The following is an 11558-nucleotide window of genomic DNA, read 5'->3' as shown; positions in this document are numbered from 1 at the left end:
GTGAAGGGAGGGGGGTACCGTGTGCTCCAGAGGTGGCATCCCCCCTCCCCTACGTAGCTGGGACGCCTCGTACCCGCGGTGCAGGGACCCCGCCCCCCCTCCCCCCACCCCTCCCCCCTTGCTACGCCACGGAGTAGTGCGTTGCGGAGCATAGAATGGTAGTAGAAGATTTTGTAAAGATTATCCGCAACAAGCCCGGAAACGTTTGCTGAATATAATTTACGTCTTGTCACATTCTCGACTTCTTCACAGACCCCCGATAAGAGATTGCGAATATTCGTCTGCAGCGTCTTTGACTTTAACAAGTAAGTATACTACTCTTGTACACAATGCTCAATGAGTGAAAAAATACCAATTTGTACTATTAGAAAAAAACTGGGCGGAGAGTGCGGAAGGGCCAATCTAAACGAACGATCAGAGGGCCACACGGTTAACATAGCTAGAATAAAGTCAGTGAAAAAGCTTCCTAGAATGCATGCTAGAACGCCTGGTTTCGTGACGTGTCAGCTTGGAAATATGATGAAAAACACGTATATTTACGGTTTAAAAATCTCAGCAGAGCTATCCTTTATTTTGCTGTCTAAATATACTATACGGTTCCTGGAGAAACTGCCCTCCAAGTGGCGCGCTGGGACGAGCGCTAGAAGTTTTCAAGCTCACCACGGCGTAGCTCCGTACACTCAACACGTGCCGCCAGTTTCGGCTTTTACTGCGCTCAAGTTGACCGAAAAGTGGTTTCTCTGCCCTCGAAGCATCGCTTCAAGCTGAGTGAGTACCCGCTCTACAGATATTAATTCAAAACGACAATTGCAGCCGCGCATGAACAGCACCGATACAAAAACAAATACTAAATAGAGAAACTGGCTATGAAGTGCCGTGCGGGGAAGCAAACGCATACCTTGGAACCGCATTGGAGCGGCCTGTTCTATATTGGCTTTCAAATAATTACCGCATAAGCGTTTACTTTTCACTAAGAGATTCGTTCCCTGAGCACTTCAAAATACACTCAGAGGTATGATACTACTGGAGAAAAATCAACGTCCTGGGAATAATATTTATTGCTTAGGTGGTCACCGAGAAAATCCGTACCTTCAATACGACCAGAATAAAAGGCGCGCAAACGCAGACATAGGACGTAGGGGGAAGAAGTGGGCTAACGCGTCTCAGCTCGGAGCGTGGAGCGAAAGCTTGAGCTGGGAACCTCCTGGGTTCGATTCCCCACCGCCCCTGCCCGTTTCAACCTGGATGAGTTTCGTACCGGCACGCGTTCGTGTAATCACTACTGCGTGATGCACGTTAAATATCCCAGGTTAGCGGTTGCACTGGCTAAATTTTTCATCTACAGGTAAAAGACCGATTACCTGTCGTGGCGTATCTCCATGAAGGCTGTATAAAATAAGGAGCAAACCAATTTTTTTTCGACCTCGGAGGTACCGAATGGGTTAGTGTGCTGCTGTAATGATGTTAGTATGGGCCGTGTGTGCGCTCAATCAATATGTTCAGCTGATATATATATATATATATATATATATATATATATATATATATATATATATATATATATATATATATATATATATATATATATATGCTATTGCCATTGGCATTACTAATTAGTCCCACGACAAAAGTTGCACACAAGAGTTGTTTCGATAAACGTCAATACCTTAAAATCGATAAACTCCTGGATGTAGTCGCTGGGAAGCTAGCATTCATTCCATCCTATTCCATCAACCTATCCCGCGGATGCGCCAGGCGGAGTGGTTAAGGATGGAATAGAGAACTTTCAACTGGCCCCCTTTACCGTTTTATGCAATCTCTATAGTTCATAGCTTTCGTTGTTACAGAAACACAATCTAGCATAGAGCACAAAAAGTATAAGGCCCAAACTGGACAACAGAACAGTCGCTTTTGTCGTGACCCGAAAGTGCAATGACCGTCCTGAATGAACCTTGACGAGATAAGCAGTAAAACCCCTGTAGACAATGGTCCGAGATTCGAAGGAGAAGTGTGAAGGCAATTTCTCATGACGCGCTGATCAAACGTAATTAAAAAATATCGTATTTTTTGTTGTTTTTTGATGGGGGGGGGGGGGGGGGAGGGGGCGGGGACAGGAGGGGGGCATTGGCACATCAAAATATGGAGTTCATCAGATAAATTCGAATTGACCAACATTTTCCGGCGGACGTGTTTTTAGGAGCTTTTCAGATTTATTCGGTAACACGGAATACTATGATTTGTCGATTATATTACAATAATGGATAGTGCGAAAGACCCACCGTTTTCAAACCGACAGAAAAATTTGTCGTTTTCAATATTTGAAGTAATAAAAAAAATAACTGTTACTTCATCAAGTAATGTTCTCTTTATTCTCATGTAATAAAGTAATCTAATTGAATAATATGTTACCAACAGTAGTTGTAATATTAATCAAATTAACGTGTACAACACATATTCTTCCCCACCCGCGGCGAAATTTTGATTTTAGTTTTTCGGAAATCCCACAGTTAATTTTGGTAATAATGTAAAAAGATACTTAAACCAAGCTGGGTATCGCGACACAAACGACACATCCTTAATGTATTTCACTACTGAAATACAAATACATTTTTCAAATGTATCTCAATACAGAGGTACAGAAACTCGAAGGTATCTGTGAAATGCTATCGCGATACATTTGTATCGCGATGCTGCTTAGCTCTGACTCAAAGTTGCCAGGTGAAATCGGACAACCAGATATTATTCCTAATTCAGGCGATTCATCATAAACTGAGGCCCAAAACAAGTCAGCTGACAGCCGAACAGCCAAGGCAGTGAAACCTAATCTGGCACTTGTTTGGAAATTTAAGGCCAAGATAGCCAGCTCTGGCCGAAGGATATCAAGTTTTTTACATATTTGTTTTTTGTCGCTTTGAAGGTGCTAAATTGCCGAGCAAAACCAAGATTTGTCCCAAGGAATTGTACTACTGGGCCAGCTTGGTTAACTAGAGGTGTTGGAATGAAGCGCGACGCGTTCGAGGTCACTTGATCGACAGCCCATCTCACCTTTAGCGTCTAGGGCGAGGGAGAAAGACACGTTATTGTTGTCACCTTCCGTGGGGTCGGCTCTCCAAATCGGCGAAACTAAACACCCAGAATTTTCCACTCTCCACAGGAAGCCTCAAAATCTTTGCGGCTTCCGCTATCCATAACCCGGAATCCGGGATGGTCTGGGCCCGTTTGCTCGAAGCTGGTTAACTAACCGCGGTTAACCGGATTTCCCTACGACGGGGAATTTTGGGTCACGTGACCGGCAGAGTAAGGACGGCGGGGAAACATGGCGGTGCCCCGGTGAGTGAGCTCCGCTCGCTTTGGAACTAATACGTCGCAGTAGCTGCAGTAGCGGGCGCGTTAGTCAGCAATGAATGGTGCAGGAGGTTTTCGCGCTGCATTACCTCACTTAAAACGCAAAACATGAGCAATGACCTCGCCGAATTTTTTAGATAGACTTTCGACTCTGAGCATTCCTAAGCCTAAATGAACGCGATAGTTGTCGGCATGGCAACGTTTTTGGAAAGTGGATTGCCTTGACTCAATCGGCCGGGTATTGATAGCACACAGAAGCATGGAGCGTTCCCATAGACCTCTTGCTAAATTTCAAAAGCACCGAGGTGCATGCTACGAGTGTAGTTACACGCGCTGCACCTGCTGGCGTCTGCAGTAATAACTGTTCTGAAGCAAAAAGCCTAAAACAAATGTTGCCGTGCACGGGCGTTCGTCAACGATTTATTATGATTATTTACTTCAAATCTTTTATAAGTGGAAGGCCAGCGCGCGCGGATCATAGAATTACACTTCCAGCGTTCTTCTCGATGTTCGGGTAATTTAATAGGTCAATTTTCAGTGGAGCCAAGTTACAGGTTTTTCAATTTATGAGTTCTTACATGCTGGCCAACCATGCTGCCGGTGTACCGCCCGCCTTTCACTGCTCACTTCTTTCTCATCGTTTTTAGGACTCAACTTCGTCGTCCTCTTTCGAAGTCGGAAGGAAATTTCAACGAGGCTTTTCTTCACTTCATACAGCCAAATATTTAGAAAATTTCCAAACAAGGGTTAATTTAGTTTTACCTTGCCAATTATTTGTACCACGAGCAAAAAAAAAATGGTTTCTTAAGCTCAAATGTATGCCACGCTGCGTCGCGAAAACCAGGCAGCGCGCATTTTTTGGGTCCCCCCATTTCGGGAACCTTTCCACAGAAGCCACTTATATTCGCTACAGCCAGTAGGTGACACCAGCCACCGCCCCATAATAAAACACGGAGCTATCGCTCATCCAGCCCTCTTCAAACTTGGCTAGGTACTTGTAGGTACCTAGTAGGGAAGGTCGGTTAACTTTTAACCGCGGTTAGAGTTAACCGGCTTCGAGCAAACGGGCCCTGGAGTGTGAGCTGGCCTGAAGAGTTTCGCCTCTGTGAGAGGCGCGGAAAGGCGCTTCCTGATATCGGCTTCTCTTCTATTGTTTTTAGGAGGTAGCCATAGACGCCTTTATCGACAGCAGGGAGAAGGTGTGACTCGCTGCGTGCACCATGATTATGCTACGGTTGGCCAAAGTGGGTCTCAGAGGCCAGATTCACGAAGAGCTTCTTAGTTTACGACAACTTAGCTAAGAAGTTCGTAAGTTAAGAACATCGTAAGAAGAGGAGAAATCGGTATTCACGAACGCGTTCTTAAGTGAGAGGAGGAAAGCGACGTTGTCGTACGGAAAAACTAAAACTTACCGGTGCTGTTGCTATGGCGACGGCGTCTTCGGCAGCACGAACAACCAATCGGAGAGCTCGGCATTTGTTCGGAGCTCTTCGGAGCCGTTCGGAGCACGTGGATTTTTCATAACAAACACAGGCGGCCTTTCTGCCACCGCTTGTCTGGGGTTCGTATCCGTACAGTGATATGTCGACGCTAACCACGACCAACTCTATACGCTAACACGATTTAAACTCGCCCGAATGCCGAGGCCGGGATGCGTAACCACCCGTATTGACTGCTACGAACTCGATCGCTACCAAGTCAACACAACTGTCATCGTTTGTAAAAGACGGCCCGCAGTCGTTTGCAAAGTGACGTAGATGGGAACAAATTGCCGCGGCGTTTTCTGCGGCCTCGGAGATGCAGGAGCGAGCCGACGTTAAAAAAGATACGTTTGAACTACGACAGTGTAAGCAAGAGCCACGTAAATGCCTGTTCACACTACGGAGCGGACGCGCGCGTTTGATCGAAGTGCTGGATTTGCGCTGTTGGACCGCGAATTGATAAGCGCTTCGGGACCGATCCTTTACAATTGCAACTCGATGCTGACGTGACACCCGGCGAAGAAAGGTTGGACCGGCATTGCGACCCACGAACTCTTACAGCGATCGACAGTGAAATGCAGTCGTGTCAGAATAAAATGAAATACCAATAACAAAATGTACATACCATGTTGCGAAGGTAATCCATACGGCGTTTATTTGAGCTTGATATCACACAAAACAGCGATAGAATCGATGAGAGCCCCTTTTCGACGACAGCGTTCGTCACCGTTGCCTCGGAAAACAAGGAGATGACAAGAGGAAGAGGTTGACCTCTTAATCTAGAATTGAGGTCAGCGATCAAACTAATACGGGAAGGGTTCACAAGGGTCGCGCGGGCATATTCCATTCAGCACGCCAGCCGGTCGTGGGCAGACGGTCTTCGCCAAGGACCGTCAGATCATCGCTGCGCCGAGTCGGAGTGCCTGCTAGGCCTATCCGCCGATCGGTCGGAATCCGTACTCGTGGCCCTTGGAGTCTTTCCCGGGTGTCTGTGGATCCAGCGTTCTTGTTCGTTCGTCGTGGTCTGTTTCAAGTACTTTTTACTTGTTTCTTGCTGCTTGAAGTCGGGACGCGTGAGAAGCGCACGTAGAAAAATAAAGATCCGCTGGTTGTCGCGACCAACTGAGCGACGCTGTCGGCCATGCTGATTTGATCGTAAGAAGTGCGTAAGACAGCTTCGGAGCTGTCGTAGGATTTCGTCGTAACCTGCGCAAAACTTAAGAAAATTTCGTTTCGTGAATACGGATTTGTTCTTAAGTTTTGTCTTACGCACATTTTTGGCGTAAGATCGTTTCGTGAATCTGGCCTCAGAACCCTTCACGATACATCCGATAGTCTGCACCGGTGTCCAAGTATTGTATCGTAAGGAAGCTATCGTGGCGACGCTACAACTATTTTTTTTTTCTTCATTGTTTCACGTGTGTTCTACTTGGTTTCTGTTTTATATTTCAGGTCGTGCGCCGGAGCGATGGACATTGTTTGGGATAGAGGAGGATTGATCTCAATTAACGTGGAACTCAGAGACAGGCAAGTCGACAGTGCATTTGTCGCGGATCGGACAAGCGCCAAAGAATAACATTGGAATATCACGTAAAAATATTTGAAAGATTTCAATGAATAGAGCAATATAAGTAGACAACCTATGAATCTTTCGTTTAAAATTATTTTGAGTATGTAATCTTTCCTTATTACACAGATATGTCACCTTGATGAAGTCATTGTTGTCACCAGACTTCTCCTACGCTTTGTATTCCACCGTCTATGACGACAGCACTTACAAGGGTGAGGCTCACATTCTTTCGGTTTCCGCAGTGAACATGGAGTTGTAAAACGCCGTAGCATTTGGAGGTTGACTGATTGAATTTGGCGTCATACTTTCACGTGACATCAAGATGTCACATAAAATAATATAGAACTCCTTAGAAATAAGAAGCTCAACATAATTTCTATAATACTTTCGTAGAAATTTAATAATATTTCAATAAAGATTTTATACAAATTCTAGAGAAGTTGTTCGAGAGAAATAATCCCATGACGTAATGATCGATATTACGTGATTACTAGTTACTCACGTGACAACTATTTGTAAAGTAGCATACTTATCTCTCTTGCACTTATAAATCTGGCGCTTTACGTGGTGGACCCAACGCCAATGTCTGCTCAGAGAGGGACATGAGGCCGGTTCTCACATGCAGCGAAGCGCTGATGTAGCGCTGCTCACGTGTCGTCTGCTACTCATCATCTGCCATGAGCAAGAGTTTTGACGGTACGGCATAAAGCCGATGAAGGCTCCCGTCAGCACGCGCTTAGCGCGAGGTCAGCGTTATGGTTGTAGCGCTCCGCTACATGTGTGAACAGGCCCTGAGTGTGTCCCTCTCCGAGCAGACATTGGCGTTGGGTCCACCACGTAAAGCGCCACATACATAACAATACGTTAAGGTCCGATAAGATATCGCTGGGATTGTACAGTGGCTTTTCACAGGGCTGCTTGTTTGTCTTTTGAAGAATTTTAATACTAATGTGGCCTCCGCCATCAGCTGAGTGATGCGAAACCAAATAAAATTAAATTGCATCAAGATCTAAAAAAAGCGTCGATACTTGGTGCAGACTTAATTTATAATAAACAGTTGCAGTGAATAAATGCCGGGACAGTCGTTGTTGAATTCGTGTCATGGTTTCTCAATAGGAACTGATTTATTGAAACCCTTGGTGCGATATGAATGCGGGGTAGTTCACAATAATTCAATTGTGTTTTTAATGCGAAAACATTAACTAACCCGTGGAGCGGAGCCGACGGCGCGTGTAACCGCAAAAAAAAAAAAAAAAAAAAAAAAAAAAATGAAACGCGAAAGAAATGCATATTTTCCCATTGGCTGAGGAAATCACTAACGCCCGCCACACTCGGCCGCAACTTAGGTGGCAGGCGTTGCCGTGGGGGGAGGGGCGGCCGCTTCTGCTCTTCTCAGCGCCAAGGAACATAGTGGCGCCTGAGGCATCTATATCATTGGCGGCCACACCCTCGGCAGTAGCGAAACGTGGCCGCGCCGACGCCAGTACACCGCAGACGAAGTAAGGGAGCGAAAGAGCAACATTCACGCTTTCGCGTTCAGAACTCATATGTGCGGAGGTGTCCTCAGAATTTTTTTAGTTCTATATATTTAGATTTGTTGCAATGATCAAATTTATGTGAAAGTGCTTTGAATAGTTGTCTTCATTTTGTTTGATGGACTCCACAAGATACATTCGTGTCCCATAAGCACTCCCTCGCGCTAAACCGCCATCACTTACCCCCCTGTCTTCTCAGGTTTTCCCACAAGTATGCCTGAGGCAGTTCTTCGGGAGCTGTTCGGTGTGTACTGTACCCTTTTATGATTGCTCACAACTATACTTGGTGACGGGTTAATAACTAAGCAAATGCACCCTCTCCAGCGCGAGTCTTCTGCCTTTGATATAGCCCTTGTCGCACGCTCAGCCAAGGCCCGCCGGCAGAAAGCAACGAACCCGTGCTGAAGGCGGAGCATCAGCTGAATTTTCAGCCTTTTGCCGTCTGTGAAACTGCGGCTACACAGCTAATACATCCTACAAAAGAACGTCTGCAGACACTCTCTGTGGTCTTCCTTGTATGATTATCACATTGGTCATACAAGAACGGTCCGCAGACATGCTCGAAGCATGTATGAAGCCAACAAGCTTCGAATGTGCTTGAGGCGAGTCCACAGATGATTCTGCCATCAGGTCTGTGATGGACACCGGGTCTTTCTGTCTGGTGCACGAGCAGTGGGAGTGCGGCTGAATGCGCGCGAAATTCTTAATCACAGTTTTTATAGAGCGAAGCAGTACGGCCTTCTAAATGCTTTTTAAGGAATGGAATGCCTTGTAACGCAGCACCTTAATCCCGTAATATTGTCCGTTCGTCTTTGCATTTTTCCGCTAAATTTAGCGGGAATTAATGTCACGTAACCCGGTGTCACGCGACAACACGATATCGCGTGGCACCACGACTTGACACCGTGACCTGGTCCGACGTCATTAGAAATTTGTTTCGCTGAATTTAGAGGGAAACTTGACATTGCGTCCCCGGGTATAAGGCAAATTTCCCCGCTAAAATAAATTGACATCACGCATAATTCCTCCGCTGTTTTTAGCGGAGAACTTGACGTCACGTGACGTCGTTTCGTTCCGTGACACCACCATTTGAAGACATCTAGAAGACAGGACGCAGGCATTGTCTTCTAGATGGAATGCAGAGAGCAAGTCGTCTGCTTGTTGCGCAGGGATTGCTGTGACGTCAGAACGACGCCCTGAATGGCCTTGATTGGAAAGATGGCGGGTAGACCTCAATGGCTAGATGCCTTGAGGTGTACTGAGTATTTCTTTTGAATCAGACAACAAGAGCTTGGCGTTCTGAAATATCGCAGCCCCTGTACAAGAAGCAGACGCACTCGTGCTCCAGATAGGTTCAAGCCGCGTGCCAGTGCTCGAGCTCACTTTCATTAAAGCAACAATTGAACAACAGCAGAGTAAGTAAATCACTCATTTGACTTTTTTCTTTCATTTTCGTTAACAGCAGGAAAAGGCATAAGGCTGCGTTTAATTGATTCGGATGGTCCGAGGCCGCGTCCTTACACCGAAGCAGGCACTGTTCAACTTTGGCACTTGACGGAATGATGGCAAGACCTGACCTTGGCCGCGTCGGCAGCGACAACTTCACCGCAACCGGATTGCCTTGCATCGCAAGACAGCTGCCTCGCTCTATCTCACGCTCTGTTTAGTGCCACTAAATAAGCTACGCTTAGATAACTGGCAATAATGATTTCATGCTCTAAGATGGGCAAGTGTTGTTACTCTAAAGTTTAGAGTAACGACACTTACCCATCTTAGAGCATGAAATCATTATTGCAAGTTATCTTAAGCTTTATCTAAAATCACAAGAAACGTGTAAATCTAATGCCGAGGAAGTCGCACTTTTGAATCATGACAATCGGAAGGAGCGTTTGCTCTGTACTAAGCACCAAGATGGCGGCGCCCGCAACAGTGTCTGGTAACAAAGTACCGATACTCTAACCGTAGCTCATCTCATGGCGCCGAGGAACAGATGCCAATCAGATACCTTCTAGAAAACAAAGCCTGCGCAGTTCCTCCCCAAATGTCATCCACACAGCACCACCTACTTTGCGTCAGCATTGTCACCAGCACGTCTTGGAGCATCTAACAACGAGCGCGGCGATGGGACCAACAAAAGACGTCAGAAGCGCACCAAGGTCATGCTTGTCGTGTTTCTGTACGTGATCGATCATTGTTGAACCAGTCATGTACAGGGAAGGACCGGTAACTTGCTCTTTTCACTCTGATTGGTCCCAGCTCTTCGCGTCGGCTCTGTCCATCCAGACGAACTCGCCTGTCGCTTCGCGGCGACTTTCGTGGAGCTTCAGCATGTTTGCCGCTCAGCACGGGTCCAGCGGGTTTCCTCTAAAAATGGCGTCATGGGCAAGCTTTGTCTTCTAGATGGTATTGGTCAATCCCGATTGCCATTGGCCAATGTTGTTAAAAATGCGTTCACCCTGTGTTTTTATTTTTATATCTTTACACCGTGAATGGGCGATATTTTGGGATTTTACGATACTCCGTTATTCAACGGTTCCTTTGTGCTCTTGTTTTAGTTAATGAAACAGAAATATATAAAGGTGCATTCTTCCGACACGAATGGCCCGCGTTGCATGTTTTACCAATTCTCCAGTCACTGTTATCCTGTGGCACTCGACGAAGTGGCGAAGGGATCCCACCTCGGTAGTATCGGAAACATTTGCTCCACAAGCGGACGCCCAGCATAGCGAGACAATACGTCCTTTTCAAAAGTTCCCGCAATGTAATAGCTGCTGCACCAATTATCCGCGTTTGCCATTGTTTGAGAACGTACTTCGAGTGAACAATTAAATAGTGAAAAAACAAAATTTCAGAACCTTGATCATGCTGACAAAGACCACAAAATGTGTCGTGAACAAACCAACACATGGTATAATTACAGTGCCCTAGAAGTTGGAGATAGGGCTTGCCGACCCTATCTCCCCCATGTATTGCGCTGAAGCGGCCCATGTCAAAAACGCCGGAGGCGCAGCTGTAGATTCCCCCTGAAACTTCTCCCGCCCGCTGCCCGCGATTGATAAGAGTCGCCTGGCCGACCTGGTCTGGCCAATGCTCGCTGGAAAGTTTCAAGAGGAAACGCTTACAGCGCCACCGCCGCGTCGATATCAAACGCATCAGACCGAGCCGTCCCGTGAGCCCACTACAACTCTCTAGGCCACTGTACCCCTACTCAAGACACTTGACGCTACCTAGGTGGCCGCGCGCACAGAGCTGCTAGACCACCAAGCAGTTTCGCATATCGTATATTGGAGTCCCATGCACAAGAAGTTGCTCGGTTAAATTCACACACACGCACACACACACACACACACACACGCACACGCACACGCACACGCACACACACACACACAATATATATATATATATATATATATATATATATAATGGGAATGAGTGAAGATTGACAAGTGCAGCCGTAGTAATATTGTGAACGAAGAAAGGAGAAGGTGATTATTGAATTTATTGCATTAAAGTTAGGGGAAAGGAAAGGAGAGCTGGCGAAAAATTGGGCCACGAGCGCAACCTTCGCCTGTCCGGGGCGACGCCTTAACCGATTAGACCATTGCGGCCACTGGTTTCGGCGGACTC

General features: G+C 46.4%; 1 protein-coding gene across 1 annotated transcript; it reads left to right on the top strand.

The window, feature by feature from the left end:
* The first annotated feature begins 254 nt into the window (after window positions 1–254).
* LOC115317733 (thiopurine S-methyltransferase-like) lies at window positions 255–9494 on the top strand. The gene is made up of 5 exons (XM_040210737.3): window positions 255–305; window positions 6279–6353; window positions 6523–6608; window positions 8131–8175; window positions 9394–9494. Exons 2-5 carry the CDS (start codon window positions 6295–6297, stop codon window positions 9492–9494), a joined length of 291 nt encoding a protein of 96 aa, XP_040066671.2. The 5' UTR covers window positions 255–305; window positions 6279–6294.
* Window positions 9495–11558: the final 2064 nt, after the last annotated feature.

The sequence above is a fragment of the Ixodes scapularis genome, unplaced genomic scaffold (assembly GCF_016920785.2).
Source record: "Ixodes scapularis isolate PalLabHiFi unplaced genomic scaffold, ASM1692078v2 PGA_scaffold8__174_contigs__length_109621045, whole genome shotgun sequence".
In the NCBI taxonomy this organism is placed as follows: domain Eukaryota; kingdom Metazoa; phylum Arthropoda; class Arachnida; order Ixodida; family Ixodidae; genus Ixodes; species Ixodes scapularis.
This window is presented reverse-complemented; position numbering and strand designations above follow the sequence as displayed.